At 40.3% G+C, this 23,549-nt stretch overlaps 1 protein-coding gene across 2 annotated transcripts in view; it reads right to left on the reverse strand.

Annotated features, from left to right (window-relative positions):
- Positions 1 to 4,061: 4,061 nt before the first annotated feature.
- The window catches only part of RNGTT (RNA guanylyltransferase and 5'-phosphatase), a 303,675-nt gene continuing 284,187 nt past the window's right edge, over positions 4,062 to 23,549 (reverse strand). For both annotated transcript variants that reach the window (XM_040627529.1, XM_008687490.2), the window contains 2 exons: positions 8,176 to 8,299; positions 4,062 to 6,716 (listed from right to left, as the gene is read on the reverse strand). In XM_040627529.1, coding sequence (XP_040483463.1) covers positions 6,553 to 6,716; positions 8,176 to 8,299 — 288 coding nt within the window. In that variant the 3' untranslated portion in view covers positions 4,062 to 6,552. The remainder of the gene's footprint in view (positions 6,717 to 8,175; positions 8,300 to 23,549) is intronic.

The following is a 23,549-nucleotide window of genomic DNA, read 5'->3' on the forward strand; positions in this document are numbered from 1 at the left end:
CTTCTTGGCAGAAGTACAGCCTGTTGGCAGGGGGCTCGAGAGAGAATACAAGGAAGGGCGCCCGGCCCTCTCAGTCAGTTAAGCGGCCAACTCTTGATTTCGGCTCAAGTCATGATCTCAGGGCTGTGAGACTGAGCCCCGCGTTGGGCTCCATGCTGAGCGTGCAGCCTGCTTAGACTCCCTCTTTCCTTCTCCCTCTGCCCCCCCCACCCCCACTTGCACGCTTTCTCTCTCTCTCAAAAAAAGGAAAAAAAATCCAAGGAAAGCATAGGGAGTGAGCAAGTGCAATCACCTCCTTCTAGGAATTTTGCAGGAAAAAGGGAGAGAGAAAGGGATAGCTGGAAGAGGGTCAAGGGGCCAAGGGTGGTTGGTTGATTGGTTGGTTGAAGTTAGAGTGATTACAGCCATATTTCCTACCATGGTCTCTCACACAAGCTTTAGACAAACCGCTGTCTGCACCTCCCTACCGCATTCACCCCACCCGTCCACGAAGGTCTAGAACGCGTCCCACCTCCCGCATCATCCCGATCGTATGTGACGTCTCAAGGCACACAGTTTCTACCTACTTGCGGAATTTTCAAGAAATTTTTTACAGGAGAGTTTCAGTTGTCATGAGGCTCAGCTAGGCTGTCTGCAGCCCTCATCATCAATGGGTATCAGAGCTCACGGTGTGCTTATCCTGGAGATCAAACGACACGATGTTCCCCTGACAGCTTTCAGACGGGAAGCAGAACATCTACAGAAACTATAAAGTTTCTTATTCCTTTAGATCCTGGAAGATAGCGTTCGCTGGTAGCAACAAGAATCGTATCTTTCACTCGCCTTTCCCACTCTAAAAGACATGGCTGGAAGCACCAATTTACGCTAAGGGATCACGGACTGGTATTTATTTTTAAAACTAACTGAGAAGCCTCAGCAGCTACTGGAAGCCTTCTCTTTGAAAACATCAGAGTTGGGCGGGAGCGGGTGGGTAGCGACAAGGAGCCTCTTAGCTGAAGGTGCGGCAGGCTCAGCGAAAGTGCACCAAAGACCGGAGGTGACGAAGACCGCGACTTCCCTCACACCTCCCTCGGACTGTAACACGGCCTGGAGGCCAGGGCACTTTCTTAAGATTCCTCCTGCCGAGACACCTCCTCAGAAGCCCTCACTTCAGTGCAAAAAGGCAAGAACAGACAAGGCGCTTCAGCTCAGGACTAATACAAACGCGTCATAGCTGGCCTCTGCAGAAATTCTGAAGAAACGAGACGTTATCAGAGCTTCTGTTATGACGAGAAGGCCCGAGGGACCAAAAGATCACGCTCCTAGATGGCTAAGCTGAGGGGGACAGCAGCAAATACTTCTTGACCGAGTCCCGAGAGCAAGGGCAACAGGGCACTTGCACCGCCTGCCCTCACTACTGCGGAGGGCCTGCTGCTGCTGGCACCTGGGCTACGGGCCGGAACCCTCGTCTGGACAGGAGACCGGCGGAGACTGTCACGATACAGCGTGAGATCTAAGAGGCTACTGCGGCAGGAAGGCCCCTCCGTCCTGAGATGAAGGGCGCTTGGGGTTCCTGACAGAAGGAGCAGCACCGTGAGCAAAGGTGCCTGCGCTTAGAGAACACGGAGTTCTGCGAACCGCAAGGAGGCACGCAGCTGTATCATGGGGCACGATCCAAATCCGAATACAGGCTGACGCCAGATCGCGGACAGCCTCTGACGTCATGTGCCGGGGGCTCTTACTGGGGAGCAACAGCGGGAACTGCTTTGCAGTCTTGAGCGGTCCTTCTGGAGGCAGTGTTCTAAAGGAAAAATAGACCGCGCGCCAACTTCAAAGCTGGGTACATCGGGGACTGTGGGTCTGATTTGTTGTCCAAGTCGAATTCTGTTGTTCTGTGTTGTATCTGGCTATGCTTAGTTTTGTACCTTACACAGCTGAGGGTTTCGTTCCGTTTGGGTATTTGTCAACAGTCAGACAACTCCTTTTTCACCCGTGCGCCTTCTATCTCAAGAGCACAGTCTAATCAACAATTGGGAGTATACTACGGTCAGCTCTGGCTAGGAACGTGACCTTTGGCTACAGAACCAGGGGCTGCTTCTTCCCTGGGGGCTTTCTCGTCCCTCCCCCCACTTAGGAGCTGCCTGGAATTTCACCTGTGCAAAGATTCCCAACACTGGTCCATGAAAAAGTTTTCACCAGTTTGGGGCAAAATGTAGAAGGAAAGGACCATGTAGAGAGTCATAAAACAGAATTTGTTCCATGTAAAGACATGTCCTTTCTTCTAAATTATGTCCTACTTCTTTTTGGGTGTTAAGATTCTCTTTATTTTGGGGCCCCTGAGAGGCTCAGTCAGTTAAGCGTCTGCCTTCAGCTCAGGTCATGATCCCGGGGTCCTGGGATCGAGTCCTGCATCGGGCTCCTGCTCAGCAGGGAGTCTGCTTCTCCCTCTCCCTCTGCCAATCCCCCCAACTTGCACGCATGCTCTCGCTCTCTGAAATAAAATAAAATTTTTAAAAAATTCTCTTTATTTTATGAAATAATGGCAACCTAATATTTTGTAAAGCCCTTCCATGGCAAAATAGTTGGCAACCCCAGATGCACACGCTCATTTTTTGAAATGTAAAGTCTTCTTAGAAGCCTGGAAGGCCCCTTCCCTGAGGGCCCTCCACCACCACCCCATTCATCCTGTGCAGTGGTCATCTGATATCAGAGTCCAGTAGGAGGAGGGACACTTTCTGGGTTAACCAAGGCTGACACCAACCTGCCAAAGCATCAGAGTTGACAGTTAACTATGCGACAATCAGAAAAAAGTCGGCCCGGTGTGTAATTTAATCATTTATTTCTTCCTAATTATGTCTCTGGAATTTAGCATCTTAATGAGAATATTAAACTTCTTTTCATGGCTTCTGTGTCACTCACATTTAAATATTGTTTAATAAGTGGTTAAATAAGTCCCTAAAAATCTATTTACTTTGCTGATCCCAACTTCGTCTCCCTGTTTTGGAGAGAGGTGTTTGAAACCTTGTTAGCACCAAAGAAACAAATAGTTTGGGACCCCTGGCACCAAAGCAGCCCCCATGCTGGGACTGCAACTAAGCCTTTAGGAGTACTGAACAATAAATTAGGCGTTGGAGTCAAAAAGACCTATGTTTGGGTCTCAGCTCACAACTTACTAGCTATGTCACCTTGGGTTCATTATCTCTGAGTCTCAGGCTCCTCGACCACAAAGTGAGGTTAATTACGGTACCTACTACACAGGGTAGTTGTGTTTAGGACAGTCTCGGTGCTTGGTCTATATGCAGTAACGGTTATATTGCCTTTCTTGTGAATATGGGCTATGTACAAAGCACAAGCCTTCACAAGAATCATGTTAGACCTGGGAAGGCTTTTTTTGATCATCTGGCTCAATCTCAGCATTTTATAGATGGGGACGGTGGGTAGAGGGTGAGATCCAGAGAGAACACAGAACCAATGAGAGGCAGAGCCTAACTTGGTTTCTGGGGTTAGCCCAGGGTTTCCTCTACCACATTAGTCTTCCCCACCTGCAAGTATTTGGTTCTTGACTTTCAAGGTCTTTCGACTAGAAAGGACTATGCACATAGTTCCAAATGTTATCATTTGAAAATTAAAAATGGCAAATTCCATACTATAAAAAATGCAGAGTCAACAAAAAAAGTGATAGAGGTCATTACTTCATTATTTCAGAATATTTACTGCGGAATGAATTAAGTGTGTTAAAAATAATGTGACAGAATATCTACCCACATAACAGAGTACTAAGATGAGGTGGCTAAAGAGAAGTGATATAAATATCACTTAAAGATGTGCTTTGTGCTTTCCCCCCACTCCCCTACACTCCAAAAAGAAAAGGCGCAAACTACACCCCCCATGTCAATCCAACTTCTCGGTTTCTCAGCAAGAAAAACAACGGGTTTTCCAAGTCTTCACGCTAATTCTAGAATGCAACGAAACCAGATGGATTACGATGGGGTACGGCTGACAGGCAGGATAATGCCAGCGACAGAAAGGACACAAAATCATCAGTTAAACAAAGGGACACAAAACAAAGTAGATAAACTGTCTGTTATTTTAAATCGATAGTTTTATTACAATACACACTGACACACAGTTAGAGAAGGAATGTCCTGACATTTTCTGAGCATTTCACGGAAAGCAAAACGTAACCATCCAGGCAGTCGAGTCATCCACATCTTTTCCAAATTCAAAGCAAAAGCCTTTATATTTGATAACTCAGGAAAGCAAGGTTCTTTGATTCTCCTCTACAAAACTTCAGTGTCAGAAAATAGTTACTGTGAGGTGGGCTGAGAAGGGAAGGGTTTCTCTCCTCCTTGCTGTCCCAGTTCCTGCCTCTTGATCTTCCCCTTTGACTTTCTAGATGACTTTTTATGATACTGCAGATGATAGTGTGTTCAGGGGCCAAATGGGGTCTACTTATTAGGCTGGCTATTGTACTTCACTGTAATTGACAGGAAAGAACAAATCAAGAAAATTAAGTCCTGGAAAATGCACAAAGGCAAGGAAAAATATCTGGGTGTATTAAACATGAGATGCTCTTTTCACATAACTCATTTAAAAGGTTACAATTACCATAAACATTTAACTCCATTAAAGATCACTGGCAAAAACTAGCTCTTATATCTGCAAAAGGGCTCTGCATTTATACAGGCTCGGAAGAAAGCAGCATACCATGTGAGACGAGTCACTAATCCTGGTGAAGCAGGCATCAGGCTGTTTGGAGTTGCATAGGTGTTTTTTCAGATCCACTTTGTATAAGACACTATGGAACCCTGACCAATTTCCACCTTTCAGCCGTCATCGTGGCATTCAGGTGTTTTAATCCCTTTAGTGCCCAAACTCACAAAAGTGCTCGAGGACTGAAATACTAAGATGACATTCTGGATACATTCACTACACGTTACATAACTTGGAAAGAACAAAGGAAAAAGCCCAAGCATGACTCTTGTATTTCATATAGAAAAGCACTGCAGGAGAAAACTTTGTTAAAAAACATTAAAACTCAGGTGAATATAAATACATTTTTGGTTAATCTGTGCTATATCATATAGAAATCCTGTCAGATATTCAGTCTGCTGGGTAACTCATTTGCATTTTTCATGTCTGACTGTATTAGTAGGAAGCATATACACGGATGCATATACCGACATATATATATGCATATACACAGATAAAATTCAGATCATGAAAATTTGTTTTAAATACACATACTTAAAACCTGTACGTCTAAAAATAAATACATTAGCCTCTAATAGGCTAATTCTCAGAGTTCCTTCACAAACTAGTCAGAACACGGCTTCTCAACAATGGCGGATGACCAATTAGCTGCTCTTTAAATCCATTATCTATCAGTAAATGTTTTAAAATTCAGATGTATGACAGAAATAGCATCCCTAGCACAGAACATAGATAGAATTCTGGCTTTGAAAATAAATGTGTTGGCTTCCTTGATGTTTAGTTCCTACAGATGTCTACTCTTTGCCTCTGCATTTATCTAGCAGTGGGAGAGCATTTTCTAGTGACAGCATTCTAGGCCATTGGCATTACCTTCTAATCAAAGGAGTCAGCTGGCATTTCCTTTGTGCCGTTTCGTTCAAGGGAACTAACACAACATCGCTTGTGTTTGATATCACTCCCATAATCACAGTGAGTTGTGTGTTTTAATGTAATTTACAACGTGCCGATACCACTGAGGTAAAGCAGAAGTAGCCCTGGCTTTTTAAAAGAAAAAAAAAAAAGAGTCTCCCAGGAGAACACCACACAAGAGGGACCTGGTAGTGTAGGTCTAAGTTCTACGAAGTAACTCAAAGCCATTGCCAGAATGGACACATTGGATATCTGGTATTTTAGTTCAAAGAGCAGAAACATGAAAATACTCAATACACTTCCTTTAGAAAGGATGCAACTCACAAAAACGGGGCTTTACTTTTTTACGTTTACATCTCAAAAAAAAAAAAACTTAAAATGATATAAGCCAGACCAAGTTGTTTAATATAGTACAATACTTAACAACCTTGTCATTTGTTTTTGAATACAAGAATCTCAGAAATGTAGGAAATCCATGATAAATGATAGCAAGAATGTTTAATGCCATTGCCTAGATTTTTTCGAATGGAAAATTTACCATAGTTGAAATACAACTTCTAAAAAATACAGTGTTTTATGCGCTGACAGTTTCAGATTACTAACTTTATAAATTAAAGGTGAAAGTTATCCATATACAAACAAGGCCTCTTTTTCATTGATTTCAATCTCGATTAAACCTTTGGATATTTCAATCTTCAGATTCACAAGGTAAGGCTGAGTTTATCAGATATAAATAAAATGTTTAAAGTCCACGATGTATTGTAGCACTGAGGAAACAAACGCATCAAATATTTACAGGCTGGCTACAATACTTTTCTTTTAAAAAAAAAAATTCAAATGTGTATCAACATCAAACCACACTCTTTTCCCAATTCCTCTGGCTGCAAAAACGGGGCAACAGCATTTTTTCTCACTCATTTTTCCTCTCAATCCTGAAGTCAGAGGCAGGTCTTAGGTCAAAGGGCGAGGTCTTTTGGGAGGTGGTGGAGGCATGAGCTCTGTGTCAGGGTCCAGATGATGCTTTCGCTTCTGTCCTGGAGAAGCTGCCGCACATCTGTCGATGAACTCAAACAGCATCTCCTTGGTGACAGGGTTGGAGATGCTGTTGCACACAGCTGTGGACAAAGGGAGACACGTGTCTCACGTGAGGGTTAACTAAGGCAGCTGACTCACCACAGCGAGACGCGAAAGGGGAAAGGTTTTCATCCCAATATGCTAAACACTTTCACTTCACCGACTGCAGTGACATGCTTCACACATTAAACGATTCTCCGCGCGCCCCTGCCCCCAAAACGGGTGCTTTTCTGGTGGCTACTCTTTCTTGTACTGTTAATTTTAAACCCAAACTTCAAGTATTTGAATTACAACCACACCTTCACTGTGGTTTCCCACCTCTCCAAAACCGTTTTATAGGATTTTAACGCACCCCAGCGCATCTCGCTACCGTCTATACTCAACCAAAAGCTCTATAGGAAACGCGCGCTAGCACCCTTCAGCCTCATCCGTCAGAAGGGCCTCCACGCTGTCATGACAGCACCAGCCACCATTTCCACCGAACAGGGAGGTTCCACCGCAGCTGGCAGACCGTACTATTTTATTTTAATAACTCGCTTGAGGTAAGTAAGGTGTTATAACAAAATTATGAATAAATACAGCATCTTTTCTTATGTGATCACAATTTACCACCAGTCCTTTGAATTGAATTCATACTTAGTTTGGGGGGAAAAAAGGACACTGGCTTAATTATTCCTATTTTCCAAATTAACTCATCTTGTCTGAACACAGATGCTAGTTCCAACAGAACCCTAATGTACAATAGTAACTTTCATAAACTGCAAAACTGAAACTGGCAATTTCTGTCTTTTCTCATAAGCTTCTCATATAATCAGCATCATCACTGACTGAGCAGTCTAAAAGCACACAATTCTATTAACGTTTAATCTTGGTTTTTATCTTATTTTTTTCAGCTTCACTAAAAATGCAATCCGGAGCAAAAACTGCTACTAGTTTACCTTATAAACTTAATTAATTTGTGTGGTTTGCCATGACAGAAACTTCCTATTCTGAATTCCTATTTCTATCGTACCCGAAGAATTCTTGGAGGGATCGCATAGGACGTTGTAGGAGGGTGTTTTAATGGTTTTCATTTACTTTGTTCTCCATTGTTTGTAAAGCTATTTTAGGAGCTGGAAATTACATTTTCCCCCTGCTAATTTTGTCTTTTACCATCTGGCAAACAATGGTTTTTATAGGTCTGAATAGATCTGAAATTATCATGGCTGTTGTTGTTGTTGTTCAACAAATTCAACCTGTATCCAGCCCATTACCCTGCCCTTTACACTTCTCTTTTGGGCGCCTGGGCACAAGCCCACAGGCCTAGAGATGGGAACCTAGAAGCCAGCTGGAGCCGACGGTCACAGCCCCTTCCCAGCCAGCAAGGACAGGGGTCCGAAGGACCTACGCCCCATCAAGCAGAACGCCAAAGACGGCACATTTTGATTCTAAAACCTTAACGCATGCGCGCGCGCTCTCTCTTTTTTAATGTAACAAACATCGATAGGTCGTCATACTCACCCATGGCAGTGTTGTACGCGTTAGGAAAACTTTTGTCTGTTCTCTGTCTCATGAAGACCCAGCTGTTATTCTCAAATTTGCATTCTATAATTTTGTTGTCATACTGTTTTAGCTCTTTTGTCACCTGTTTTAAAAGAGAATTGAGGAAAATATTTAAATAATTTGAAAGGCTTTTTGCTTCCACTATGTGACAGACACATCAGGGAATGCCAAAAACACCTCAGTAACTCTTCACACAGAGCCTTTTGTCATCTGAAGTGTCTAATCAAGCCGAAGGATACGGTGTGCACTCCCTCGTACACATGCTCATTAATCCGACATTTTATAAATAGTCATGAAAACTGCTGTCAATATATAGCAATTAAAAGAGGCTAAGCAGAAACCAGCCACTTCTGGGCCAAATGCAAATATGTTACCATAGGGACCGATGCTTTCAATATTTCTGCGTCCCTATGGCTTACAGAAATTGACGGTGCTGCGTAGGTCCGTTGGCTCTCAGAAGGGTCTCACCGTCTGAATTCCTGTGTCAAAACCTAAGAAGCTCCCTTTACCAGTTGAAAGAAAAAGTTACACACAAAAAGTAAACATTAGGATCAGATTCAGGTAACGCGCATCCTGAATATTTTGCTTTGCAAGAAGTAACAACTAACCTAAACTCTAATCTTCAGGTTAGTCTCCCTTCCGTCTCCAGACTACTATGAGCGCTTTATACGTCTGGTGGGTTCGGCTACTTCACGTCAGCTGATTGACTATGAATTACAACTCACTCTGTCAAAGCTAACAAGTAGCCATGGTAACCATAAAACCTTCTAAAAGATATTTCATCAGGCTGTGAGGATAGTTTTCATAAATAGGAACCTAAGCTTATCTTTGCAGTTTTCAAATCAAATGCCAGTCATGGTAATATTTTAATTCTGTCCTCATCGTTCCCAGCTAGCACATTTCCTCACAATACGGGAGATTGCAATCATTTAAACTTCATTAGCATTATTTGAAATGCTCTCATTTTTCTACCCGCGGATTCAGTACCACCTAGGAATATGAAGGGAAGCAAATTTCTAAAAGATGCTTTCAATTCACAGATTAGGCAGTGCATGTCTTCATAAAAACTATAAAATTGCATTCCTTTTCCCTTAATAAGTATTACACTTGATTGGATTATTTGCATTTTCGACAAATCCAACAGGACCAATAAATATATTTAGTGGCTCTGGAACACACCTGCCCAAAAAACGGATGTTCCACTTAGTAAACAGGCTAAAATTGTTCTCAAATATTCATTATTCTGATCTCAATCCCCCCCCCTTTCTCCCTAAGGATCCACCTCCTTTTACTTTGGATACATTATCTATAGCCAAGTATTAGACAACTCATTCAGCTAGGGAACCATATTTATCACATGTAGGGTCTAACAGAGGTAAGTGTCTAAACCTTTCAGAGCCTCCATTTTATAATTTCTAAAATGGGCAAAGGAGTTCCGAATTTATTGGGACACTGGAAGAATAATAAATGAAAGTACCTGGCACATATTGGCCAACCAGTAAAATTCTTAATTAAATATAAAATTAGGAAATAACATACTGCTTTCAAAAGCAAAAAACACTTCACAAGTAAATTCACTAAAGAAACCAGGATGACATGGAAAGGTATGCTTTGAAAACAGGTGTCAAGAAAACTGTATCATATGTACTACACAGGACAGGCTGATGTCAATAATGTGCAGCTGGTACTTCCACTGACCAGCAACTGTAGTCAGTCTTTATCATAGAGCTCATCATTCTTGCGTTCCTGGTTTCAGAACTGCTAGAAATTATGTGCTGCTCAATCTGACTACAGCAATTAAGCAGCATTATTAAGTATCTGTGTATCTATTTGGGCATGCATTAATAACAAATGGGAGACAGTTTTCTGAAAAATGCAGGCACTTGCCACTATACTAACCTAAATGTATGTCCACGTTCAAGAACAATTCACTGTTCTTCACTGATCACATCAGTTATATCCCAAGACAGACACACTGCAAGGTACTCATCATTTGGTTCAATAGTAAAACATACTTAACTGACAGAAATAATACTTCTCACATGTGCACAAACTAAAGACAGTTGTCACTAATGGTCAGATTAAGAGAATGAGTGGCATATAGAGGAGGAGTTTAATTTTAGTACCCAAATTCTAATTTTACGACAATAACCATCCTCAGCCAATTACGTATTATTATCTACTAAAACAAGACCCTGTTAGGCCTTCTATAATCAACTGTTACTCTAGTTTGAGCTAATAAGAGCTTGAAAGTAATAAGAATAAAATATTTAGGGGCGCCTGGGTGGCTCAGTTGTTAAGCATCTGTCTTCAGCTCAGGGCGTGATCCCAGGGTCCTGGGATCGAGCCCCGCTCACTGGGCTCCCTGCTCCGCTGGGAGCCTGCTTCTTCCTCTCCCACTCCCCCTTGCTTGTGTTCCCTCTCTCGCTGGCTGTCTCTCTCTGTCAAATAAATAAATAAAATCTTTAAAGAAAAAAAGAAAATATTTATAAATCAGGATTTCATATCTGTACTAATAATTATATTGAATTTATGAATTTTACTGTTTTTTTTTAAAGAGCAATATACAAGGTATTTTATATTGGAAAATATTTTGTTCATGTATCCATCCTGTTGAGTACCACACTTTTTATACCATTTGAATCTACCAATAAAATGAGGTTAAGAGACTGGATCAAGCATCTCTGGAGGTTTGTTTTTGTTTTTTTAAAGAGAGGGAGAGAGAGAGAGACAAAGAGAAGGGGGTGGGGAGGGGCAGAGGGAGAGAGAGAATCTTAAGCAGGCTCCACACCCAGCTCAGAGCCTGACGTGGGCTCGATCTCACCACCCTGAGAGCATGCCCTGAGCCAAAACCAACTGAGCCACTCAGGTGCTCCTAATATCTCTGGAGATTTTAAATTAGCAGCTCAACAATAATACCTGCAACAAAGAGCCCACAGTAGAGTCAGGTACAATCACAGGTGCTCTACTCTGCTCTATTCTTATGCAATACTTTTTGTAACTTAAGTGCTAGGCAGACACCTGCAGTACCAAGTCACAAAAGGCAAACCATCACTGTTGGCTGAACTGACCTATACCGAGCAAGCAAAGTTGCATTTCCATTTCTAGTGCTGGGATGAAACTCTAAAACCTACTGTCCCTGTTTTGGGAGAGCTGTTTTGCTATAAAGAGCTCATCTTGAGGCCCTGGGTGGCTTAGTCGGTTAAGTATCTGATTCTTGCTTTCGGCTCAAGTCATGACCTCAGGGTCTTGACAGCAAGCCCTGTGTTGGCCTCTGCACTCAGCAGGGCATCTGCTTGTCCCTCTCTCTCTGCTTCTCTTCCCACTTGTGCTCTCCCTCTCTCTTAAATAAATAAATAAATAAATAAATAAATAAATAAATAAATAAAATCCTTCTTTTATAGAGACTGCACAAAGGCTTAAGGGGAGGGGGATTTCTCTGAATTAATTTGCTGTGGAGACACTTTAAAATAACAAATATCCTTAGACTGAGAAAGCCATCAGTGAGTTGTAGTGCTTCTATTTTTAACTTTTAATTTTGACATAGTTTTAGATTTACAGAAAAGCTGTGCATAGATGGTATAGAGAGTTCTAGTATTCCTGTCACCTAGCTTCCCTAATGTTTACATTTTACAGATCATGGTACACTTATCAACTCAAAGAAATTCACATTGGTACAACAATTCACTGAACTGCAGACTAGTCACACTTCAGTTTTTCCACTAACATCTTTATCTGTTCCAGGATCCCACCCAGGAAACCACACTGCATTTAGTCATCACGTCTCCTTAGTTTCCTCTGATCTGTGACAGTTCCTCAGACCGTCCTTGACACTTCTGAAGAGTACTAGTCAGATATTTGTAGAATGTTCCTCAAGTTGGAATTTTCTGATGTTTTCTCATGATTAGACCAAGGTTATGGATTTGGGGGACAAATGCCAAGAGGTGAAGTGCCTTTCTTGTTGTGTAATATCTGGGGGGAGGGTGATATCAACATGACTTATTACTGGTGATGCCAACCCCGAGCACTCCGTGAAGATGGTATGTGCCACGTTTCACTACTGTGAAGTTACTACTGTTCTCCTCTCCATACTCTGTCGGTTAGTTATGAGTCACTATGAACAAACAGCCTCACTCAAGGATAAGGGAAGTAAGCTCCACTTCCTGGAAGGAAGGGTATCAAAAAAGTTGTGGACATTTATTAAAACCACCACAGATATTACTAAGTTTCTTGAGAGAGATATTTTGAGACTACACAAATACCCTGTTTCTCCTTAAAGTTTTGCTCATTAATTTTAGCATTCATCCGTGAATCTTGCCCACAGCAATTATTCCTGTGGTGTTCTTTTTTTTTTTTTTTTTTTTTTAAAGATTTTTTATTTATTTATCTGACAGAGATAGAGACAGCCAGCGAGAGAGGGAACACAAGCAGGGATAGTGGGAGAGGAAGAAGCAGGCTCATAGCGGAGGAGCCTGATGTGGGGCTCGATCCCATAACGCCGGGATCACGCCCTGAGCCGAAGGCAGACGCTTAACTGCTGTGCCACCCAGGCGCCCCTCCTGTGGTGTTCTAATGGGATTTTCTCTTTTCTCCATCCCTTCTACATTTATTACCTGGACTTTTTCTGTAAGGAACACTTGTCCCACTTCCCTCATTTATTTATTTGCTTACTTAGTATGAATTCGTGGATATTTATTTTATTCTTTGGTTTATAATAAAATACTACTGTCATTTATTTTGTTGGTCAAATTGCTCCAGTTTTGGCACTGGGAATTCTCTCGTGTTGGCTCCCGTGTCCTTTTAATCTGCTTCCATTTTTACTTACTTACTTATTTTCAGCATTTACTTTCTGGCAACTCAAAATACTACTCTCCAGGCTCTTCTCTGTATTTTCTCTGCCCAACCCTAGAATCAGCCATGAGGTCCTCTACCAGGATTTTATAAGAACAATATCACTCCTCAACAGTCCAGGCTATTCTAAGTACTGTCACCACCTGTTCAGGTCAGAATTTAAAAGTATTACTGAGGGAAAGTGAGAGAGAACGACAATGAGACTCTAAAGATGAATATATGTTTTACTTAGAAGTTTCCACTCCGTCTTTTGTGAACTGCTCTCTCTGGAGCTAAACTCAGTTGGCTGTTTTTTCTTTTTGAAGTTATAATTCTATTCTTTGATAATTCAAGTTCTACCTCTATAGAGTGACGGAAGGTAAATTTAAAAAACATATCTTAAGGGGCGCCTCGGTGGCTCAGTCATTAAGCGTCTGCCATAGAGCCCCACATCGGGCTCCCTGCTCCGCTGGGAGCCTGCTTCTTCCTCTCCCACTTCCCCTGCTTGTGTTCCCTCTCTCACTGGCTCTCTCTCTCTCTCTCTGTCAAATAAATAAATAAATAAAATCTTAAAAAAAAAAATCTTAAGTAGATGAAACATAAATCTTATTTTAATGTAAATAACTTCAATTTCTAGTACTTAAAAAGGCACTGAAAATAAAATAATAATTCAGAAATAAAATGAAATGGAATTATGACAGTTCTCCTTTGGTGTCAGAACAATACAAATAGCTTAAATCTGAATTATAAGATAAAGACTCTTTTAACAATACTACATTAGAGTAGGGTCTTGAAATATACCTTTTAAAAAAGTGCATCCACTACTGGAGAAAGTAAAACACTTGCCAAGTTACCTTCTTAAAAGGTACACCTACCACTACTATTATGTATAAATAACATACTTCACATTTGCTAGGTTGGAAACAGAGCAGTGGGAAGTCTCTCCCTCATGAATGGTGGGGTCTTCAAGCCCTCCAATCAGGCGTTCAATTAATCGAAGTAGCCAATGAAAAAAGACGGCAGCCAGAACTCTGTCTTATTTATCCTAAAGGTCATTACAGACAAGTCACAACTCCAGGGTATGAAATTCCCACTCAACTACGGATTATTACCCTCCAATAAAGTCAGAGTTAGTCATAGTTCTTACTCAAAATATAACAAATCTTCATATAGAATAACAGACATGCAGAAAAACAATGATATGCTAGCAATGGTTATGGATGGATGGTGGAATTAGGAATGACTTTTACCTGTGCATGCTGTATTTTTCCAAACTTTCTATATTATATGTGCTTAACTTTTAAAATTTTTAATAATGAAAAATTCCTTAAAAAACTATTCCATAAAAGAAAATAAACATCAGGTTGGTTTTCAATGCAGTGGTACAGAAAAATAAGAAGAGACAAACATTTATAGAAAACAAAGTCTTGGAATCAGGTCTTAAGACCACACACAGTTCCCAAACTGTGCAATGAAATATCCCGGTGTGCTGCAAAAAACTCGCAGAGGTACTGTGGGATATTTTAAACTTTTGAGGAAACAGTGTCATGTGCTGGACACCACGCAAACTATTAGTTGGAGGAAGTTCAGTTTCAATATAAGATTCCTTGAGATGACATTATACTTTTGCAAAGCTGAGTTTTGGGTGATTACTATGATAAAAACCAAGGACCACAAAAATCAGTGTGGAACAACAAATGAAGTTGGTGGTGTATAATCTGACGCCAAGGTTTGAGAAGTTATGTAATCCTTAACATGTGCTAAGTTGTGAAAATCTAGATACTTATTAAATTGTTTGGCTCCATCCCGTCAATCAATGGAGGTGTTAGGTATTTCTTTCGGCTTAGAGATGCTGTGTATGAGGCAAAATTAACCAAGAAAGTTTCATAGCCTTGGCCCTAAGTCCTTCTCATTCATTTCATTCGTTCATCCTTCCCCGGATCCTCCTCTCTAAACCCACATGTAGGCTTGTATCTCGCACTTACTGGAAACCAACCAGAGTAGTGAACGACTTTGCCTGAGGTGTAGAACATAGATCATGGGAGAGAGTGAGAACTTCTATCAAGTTAATCTCATTGGGTTTGATCTAGATCACTAACCTATGTATTCCCATTGATCTCCCATTCTCAGCGGAGTACCCAGTCCTGGGGAGATCCTCAGAGAGGATGTTTACCAAATTCAAGAGAATTGGGAGCTTCAGCTTATCAAACCAGTTTGTACTGTTTGATGGCTGGTTAAGTACAGTACGCTAGGAGTCTCTCCAGCCTTTTCTCTGCCTCTCTCCTCCTTTCTACCTTTTCTTTCTTTCCTCCCAGGCAAAACAAAAGGATTTAGGGCTTTAATATCCTCAGTTTGTCATCTGGATAAACAATGCATTTGTACTCTCTGTTTCTGGGTGCCTAACACGGAGGTGACGCCACTACTAGTCTTTGCCATCACAGTATTAAAAGCAGCACTTCTATATATATGACTGATGAATCACAGACCTGTACCCCTGAAACAAACAATACATTATATGTTAATTAACTGAATTTAAATAAATTAAAAACAAATAAATAAATAAAAGCAGCACTTCTGCTTGTGGCAGTAAAGAACACGTAGAGTAAGTGAGATTTTTCTGTCTGCCCTGCCGTGCCCATTGGTCAAGCAGTATCGAGCATTTCTAGAACTATGTGACTCATTTTATATGAATGAATATTAACGATTTATTCATTGAGCACTTAGTATGTATCAAGCATTATAAATTTGTGACCCACGCACATAACCTCATTTAATTTGCACCGCAATCTTATGGGGTAGGAATTATATTATTGCCCTTCAACAGCTGCGGAGTCTCAAGTTTAGAGTAGTTAAACATCCCATCCAAAGTCACAGACCTAGAAAATGGAGCAGACAAGTCTCAAATTTAGGTCTCCCTGTCCAATGCCACAATGCCATTTCATATCCCACCAGCTATTACAAAGCCTGGCCCTCCATGGACATAAATGTAGAATGAAACAAATAAGGTTATTTTCCTGCTCAGAATATGGCTGAAATTGGGTATAGAAACCTTTTCACATGTAAGTTTAAGAAGTCAGTAATGTGAAAACACAAAGACATTGGACCTACTGTGGTACCAGCCATGCACTGTAGATTCATACTTCCCACCATCTGACAAATGCTATTAAGCAGCCATGTGTCAGGCACAGAACTATAGACTGGTGATACGGACACAGTCCCTGTCCCTTCAAATGTAGAGTCTGGTCAACAGTCAAGTAACAAATTACAAATTAGAAATTATGATACGAGCTATGAAAAAAAAAAAACAGATACACAATAGAAACTAATGCCGGGCGAAAGATACCTGGTTTTAGGTGGGATAGTCTGAGGAGCTGATATTTAAGTTGAGATTTACAATACGACGAGAAGCCAGTTTGTGGAAAGAAGGAAAGAGAGGGAAAGAAGGAGAAAGAGAGAGAGGGAAACAAATGAGAGCAGGTGGGGGGTAAGGGGAGTCACACACTTCAGGCAGTGATTAACAGTATGTCCAAAGGTCTGAGGTGAAAAAATCAAGATCTTGGCATGCTGAAGGAACTGAAATAAAGAATGCTCTCTACAAGCCTTTAGAGAGGGTTCCACATAAGTCCGACTCATTCCCAAACTCTTCCTCTCATATGGTATACCCTATATATACCCTTTTATATCATATGTATATAGAGAGGGTCCAGCTGCCTACTTGACATCTTTATTTGAAATTCCCATAGACTTCTCAAACCTGACATATTCAAAACTCTATCTTCCCTCAAATGTACTTCTTGATCTCAACATACAGGAGCTCCATTCACCCAGTTCCTCATGACAGAAACCTTGGTGCCCTCCTGATTCCTTTCCCCTCTTACTTCCCCTCATATTTAATTCATTACCAGGGTCTACCAATTCTACCTCCAAAATATATTCTGCACATGTCCATTTGTTCCCTCTCTGTCTCTCAGATTCCTACAACAGGCTCTTCTACTTTTTCCCCAGCCCATTAATTCTTTACAGTGCAGCCAGATTGGTCTCTGAGAAATGCAAATCCAATCAAGTTATTCCCTTGCTTAAAACACAAATAAAAGACATACAGATTGGGAAGGGAGAAATAAGACAGTCTCTATTCACAGAAGACATGATTACTTACATAGAAGAAATCTACAAAGATGCTCCCAGAACTAATACATAACTTTCTCAAGGTTGCAGAATACAAGGTTAATATACTAAAACCAACAGTATTTCTATATATTAGCAATGAACGGTTAGAAGTTTAAAATTAAAACGGTATCATTTACAATAACCTTCAAAAACATCAAATACTTAAGTATGAACTAAAAAAACATATGCAGGATCTGTATGCTGACAATTATAAAACACCAGTAAAAGAAAAAATCAAGGGGGACCTAAACAAATGGAAAGATACATTATGCTCATGAATTGGTAGATTCAATATTGTTAAGAGGTCAGTTCTTCCCAAATGATCTCCAGATTCAACATAATCACAAGCAAAATGCCAACAGAATTTTCTATAGATATCAACAACCTGATCTAAAATTTATATGGAAAGCCAAGGAAATTAGAAGAGCCCAAACAAAAAGAATAATGTTGGAGAATTGACACTGATTTTAAGACTGAGGATAAGCTACAGTAATCAAGACAATGTGGTATTGGTGAGCAGAGAGACACAAAGGTAAGTGGAACAGAAGAGAGTCTAGAACTAGATCCATAATTACAAAGTCAACTGATATTTGACAAAGTTGCAAAGGCAAGGCAATGAAGAAAGGATAGTCTTTCTAAGAAATGATGCTGGAGCAAATTACACACCCCTAGGCAAAATAATGTACCTCAACACAAATATTTCACTTTATATAAAAATTAATTCAAAATGGGAAATATACCTAAACATGAGACCTAAAACTATAAAATTTCTTAAAGAAAAAACAGAAGAAAATCTTTGTGACAAAGGGTTAGGCAAAATTTCTTAGAAATACCACCAAAAACATGATACATAAAAAAAAAAGTTGATACATTTTAAAATTTATGCTCTGTTATAAATATTGCTAAGTGAATGAAAAAGCAAGACACAGATTAGAATAAAATATTTGCAAATCACATATCTGACAAAGGATTTGTAACCAGAATACATAAAGAACCCTTAAAACTCAATAATAAAACACAAGTTAAAAATGGGCAAACACAGGGCACCTGGGTGGCTCAGTTGGCTAAGCATCCAACTCTTTTTTTAAAATTTATTTATTTATTTATTTGAGAGAGAGAGAGAGAAAGCGAGCGAGTGAGCGAGAGAGAGAATGCGCAAGCAGGGGAGCGGGGAAGGGGCAGAGGCAGAGGGAGAAGCAGGTTTCCCACTGAACAGGGAGCCCGACTTGGGGACTCAATCCCAGACCCTGGGATCATGACCTGAGCCAAAGGCAGACGCCTAACCAACTGAGCCACCCAGGCGCCCCTAAGCATCCAACACTTGATTTCAGCTCAGGTCACAATCTCAGGGTCCTGAGACTGAGCCCTGCATCGGAGTCCATGCTGAGCATGGAACCTGCCTGAGATTTTCTCTCTACCTCTCCCTCTCCCTCTGCCTCCCCCTACCCCATGCACACGCTCACTCTAAAATAGATAGATAGATAGATAGATAGATAGATAGATAGATAGATAGATTAAAATGGGCAAAAACCTGAACAGTTACTTCACCAAGAAGATACATGGATGGCAGATAAGCACATGAAAATATATCCAAGACATCAGTAGTCATTAGGAAAACATAATTTAAAATCACAATGAGATACCACTATACACCTAATTAGAATGTCTAAAATAAATAAAATTTACAAATATGAACAATATCAAATGCTGACAAAAATGTAAAGCAACTGATATATCATTTTTGCTGGCCAAAATGGTATAACCACTTTAGGAGACAGTCTGGTAGTTTTTTATCAAGTAAAAAATACACTTACCACAAGAACCAGCAATCCCACTCCCAGGTGTTTACTCAAGAGAAATGAAAATATACGTTCACAGAAAAACCTGAATACAAATGTTTACAGGGGTTTTATTCATAATCATCCCAAACTGGAAACAACTCAAATGCTCTTCAACCACTGAAGAGATAAACAAATTTTAGTATAGCCATAAAAAGGAATCCTCTTCAGCAATGAGGACTATTGCTAAAACCAGTAACGCAGAGGAATTTCACAGGCAGTGTGCTAAGTTAAAGCAGCTGTGGAGTATGTGACTCCATATACATGACACCCTGGAAAAGGCAGGATTATAGGAACAGAAAACAGATCAGTGGTCGCAGAGTTTGAGAGCGGGAGGAGTGACGGATTACACAGGGATGTCCTGCAGGATTGTGGGGGGAGGTGATGGAACTGTGCTATCAGTACTCCTCCCTTATTTGTAGAGGATATGTCTTAAGACCCCCAGCAGATGCCTGAAAATGTGGTACTGAACCCTACTATGTTTTTTCCTATAGATGTACATCTATGATAAAGTTAAATTTTAAAATTAGGCAGAGTAAGAAATTAACAACAGTAATTAATAATAAAAAAACAATTATAGCAATATGCTCTAATAAAAGTTATGTGAATGTGGTCTCTCCCTCTCTCTCAAAATATCTTATTGTTCTGTACTCACCCTCCTTCCTGTGATGAAGAAAGATGATAAAATGCTTACATGAGATGCAGTGAGGTGAATGACATAGGCATTGTGACTTAGCGTTAGGCTACTATTGACCTTCTGATGATGCATTAGGTCAGAAGGAAGATCATCTGCTTCCTGACCATTGCTGATTGTGCAGGTAACTTAAAACCACAAAAAGCAAAACTGCAGATAAGGGAGGACTACTGTATCTTGATTCCAGTTGTGGGTCTACACCAGTATGCATTTGTCTAAACTCACAGAATTATACACCAAAGGAGTGAACTTAGTGTATGTTAAATTTTAAAAGGTGAATTAAAACAAAAAAGAAACAAGAACGATATCAATTTTTTAAAAAGTAAATCCAATCACATCATCCTTTGTCGATGGCTTCCCATTACGAAGTACTAAATGATACAGTCCTTGCTTATCCTTCTAGCTTGTATGAATTGTCTCAGAGCACCCTACACCTTTCCTTTAGAATATTTATCATTACCTGTAAATATAATATTTTGTTGATTATCTATTTAATATCTGTCGACCAGAATGGTTAATAATTATTGAATACTTACTAGGTGTGCAGTACTGTTCTAAGGGCTTTACATGGATTAATTTATTTAATCCTCTAACAACCCTGGGGAGTATTTCCATTTTTCCAGATAGAGAAACAGAGGCACAGAAGGGTTAAGTAATTTGATCTCATAGCTAGTAAATGACAGAGAAAGGTACTGTATCCTTACTAAGTTTTCTTTTTCTTTTTTTTTAAGATTTTATTTATTTATTTGACAGAGAGAGAAACAGCCAGTGAGAGGGAACACAGGCAGAGGGAGTGGGAGAGGAAGAAGCAGGCTCCCAGCAGAGGAGCCTGATGTGGGGCTCGATCTCAGGACCCTGGGATCACGCCCTGAGCCGAAGGCAGACGCTCAACGACTAAGCCACCCAGGCGCCCCGTGTATCCTTACTAAGTTTTCTAACACAGTATCTAATTTAATCTGTGTAAATATCTAATAAGACTTATAGATGTAGAAACTGAAGCCCAGGGAATTTAAGTAATTTGCATAAGGATACAGAGCTCATTTGTTTTGGTATCAAAATTCAAATTCTAGGTCTTTGTGAGTCAAAACCATGGGCCCTCCTTATCTTTAAGAATCTAGGCTCTAGGTTGAAAATGTACTAAAGGAGGCAAAAACAGATTCCTCTTGTGGACAAGTTTACTTCTTGTGTAATAAACTATAATTTAAGTAACTATTTCCAAGGATTACATTCCACTTGGGAGTCTGGGGGTGAGAGACAAAGTGATATGAGACAGACGAAGGCATAACATATTGGCTTGAACCAAGCACAATGTGTAACAAGTTTCTTTTCCTTTACTTTCTCCAAATGCACACCATTCTGACCCGCATCATTTCTGCTGTTTGCTATTCTAGTTGCAGCACAAACCACAAATCATAGCAAATTGCAGAATTTCTCAATCATTAAGGATTTACAATAGGTTAATTTTAAAATGGACTACATTTCACAGCTGCAAAGCTTTTGTCTGATTTCTAGACCAAATGAGAAGCCATTAGTGGATTGAAGACCTTTCTGTGGGCACGACTAGCAAAAAGAAAAGGGCATGTGGACAAAACACGCAGCTCTGCCACGTAAGGTGAGGTAATGGCTTACTAAGTAGAGGGCCAAACCTGGTGACACAATGCATTGCTCCCTGTCTGTTTAGTTACCAAGCATGACAAGGATTAGAAGCAGATCATGGATTCAGTGCATGCGTGGGGTAATAAAAACAATACCCAACCAAGGAAAGCTTTAAAATCTACCATTTTAGAGAGAAGGCTAAAGCAACATGCATGTCTAACACTGTTTGTTTCTTCCTCAACAGTTATAAGTCTGAAGAAAGACTTACCTGGTTTGCTCATTTTTAAAGATGTCTGTCCCATAGTCAATGCAACTGTCAGACTGAATCTGATAAATGGTCAAGGGGCAGAGGGAGAGGGAGAGGAAGAGAAGGACTCTTAAGCAGGCTCCATGCCCAGCGTGGATCTCAAGACCCTGAGATCATGACTTGAGCTGAAATCAAGAGTCCGATGCTTAACCGACCAAGCCACCAAGGTGCCCCTATTTCACATCCATTTTAAACCCAACTATTCAACAATGCTCTTCTTGTAGTGTAGAGACCTCAAGAGAACTGTCTTCCACATCGATCAACGTGGCATATGGCAATAAGCCAAAATGCTATGAGAAATGAACATTTCCTTTCTGCTCTACCTTCCATTTAGAACGCCAACAAAAATGCTGAAATTCTTCCCTTATCATCTTTTAGACTACATGCTTTCTTTTAAAAGGACTCAATTTGTTCTAGCAGTACTAATGGGGACCAAAGCCCGCAGGCCCACACACCTCTGAATCATTAGCATAGGCACACGCAGTGCCTCAGTGTAGTGAGAATGCTCTTGTGATAACCAGGACCCATCTGAACCGACAAAGCTTTCCAGGATTCCTTTCTTACAAGATCTACCTCAGGTCAATGCATACTCCACTGAGATAGTCTGACCGCAGTACCTGTAACCTGCCTTTGCTATGTCCGCTCAGCCATTTAGAGTCATTCTTTTACTCCTTGCCATGCACGTTGCATTCTGTTTTTACAAATGCTTTCTCAGCAGCTATGTTTCTTCTTTGGGAAAGAAATCCTGGAGGTCCTGACAAAGGTATTACACAAATACAGAGTGATAGTAACACCGCTTAGAATCCGAGGGTTCTATTTTTTGTTTCAATGTACCCTGTGAGGGATATTCACAATAGATTTATTTAAATCTGCCTCATCAGCTTCATGGACTGGGCAATCAAAAACTACTCAGAAGATGCTGGAAGTGAGAAAATGATTACAATAAATTATCTGCATCGAGTGTCACACTCCCTAAAAACCTTCCTCAAAAAAAAATTTTTTTGCCCCAAAACATACCACAATCCCCTTCCATAAAATCCAATACTTTGGGGCTAATAGGAACTTAAGATCATCAAATCAAATACTTTAATTCTAAAATATTCAAACTAAAATGTCCCCCCATTATTTCTATTAACTAGTATATCTTTATGTGTGTGAACATTCATGCATTGAGGAGGTATAAAACCAGGAGGAAAGAGAAAATTCATTATCTTCATAACTGGTACACAAAACTTACTTAATGTTTTCACCTAAGATACTTATTTTCTTCAGAACTATTTACTTTTAAAATTATTGACTGAGATTTTTCCTTCATAGGGAAGGGAAGGGGAGGGGAGGGAACTAACATTTATTAAATAACTGCTTGTAGCCAGCACCGTACAAGGCTCCTTATATACATTATTATCCTTCTATAATAATGAAGACATTAAGGATCAGAGTATTTAATTCTTTCAAGGTTGTGTTTGGATCTGAGCTTTCTACCACAGTAGAAAGTAGAGATACCACAGTATCTCTTAGTAGTATCAAGGAAATTCAATATACAAGAGGAAAGGAAAATTTCGTTATTGTTCACTCCTAATCAAGAAATTACTAAATAGTTAGAATGGCCAAAATTAACAAGGCAGGGAACAACAAACGTTGGTGAGGATGTGGAGAAAGGGGAACCCTCTTACATTGTTGGTGGGAATGCAAGCTGATACAGCCACTCTGGAAAACAATATGGAGGCTCCTCAAGATGTTAAAAACAGAACCACCCTACGACCCAGCAATTGCACTACTGGGTATTTACCCCAAAGATACAGTTGTAGTGGAAAGAAGGGGCACATGCACCCTAATGTTCACAGCAGCAATATCCACAATAGCCAAACCATGGAAGGAGCTGAGATTCCTTCAACAGACG

The sequence above is a fragment of the Ursus maritimus genome, unplaced genomic scaffold (assembly GCF_017311325.1).
Source record: "Ursus maritimus isolate PB19 unplaced genomic scaffold, ASM1731132v1 scaffold_13, whole genome shotgun sequence".
Taxonomy (NCBI): Eukaryota; Metazoa; Chordata; class Mammalia; order Carnivora; family Ursidae; genus Ursus; species Ursus maritimus.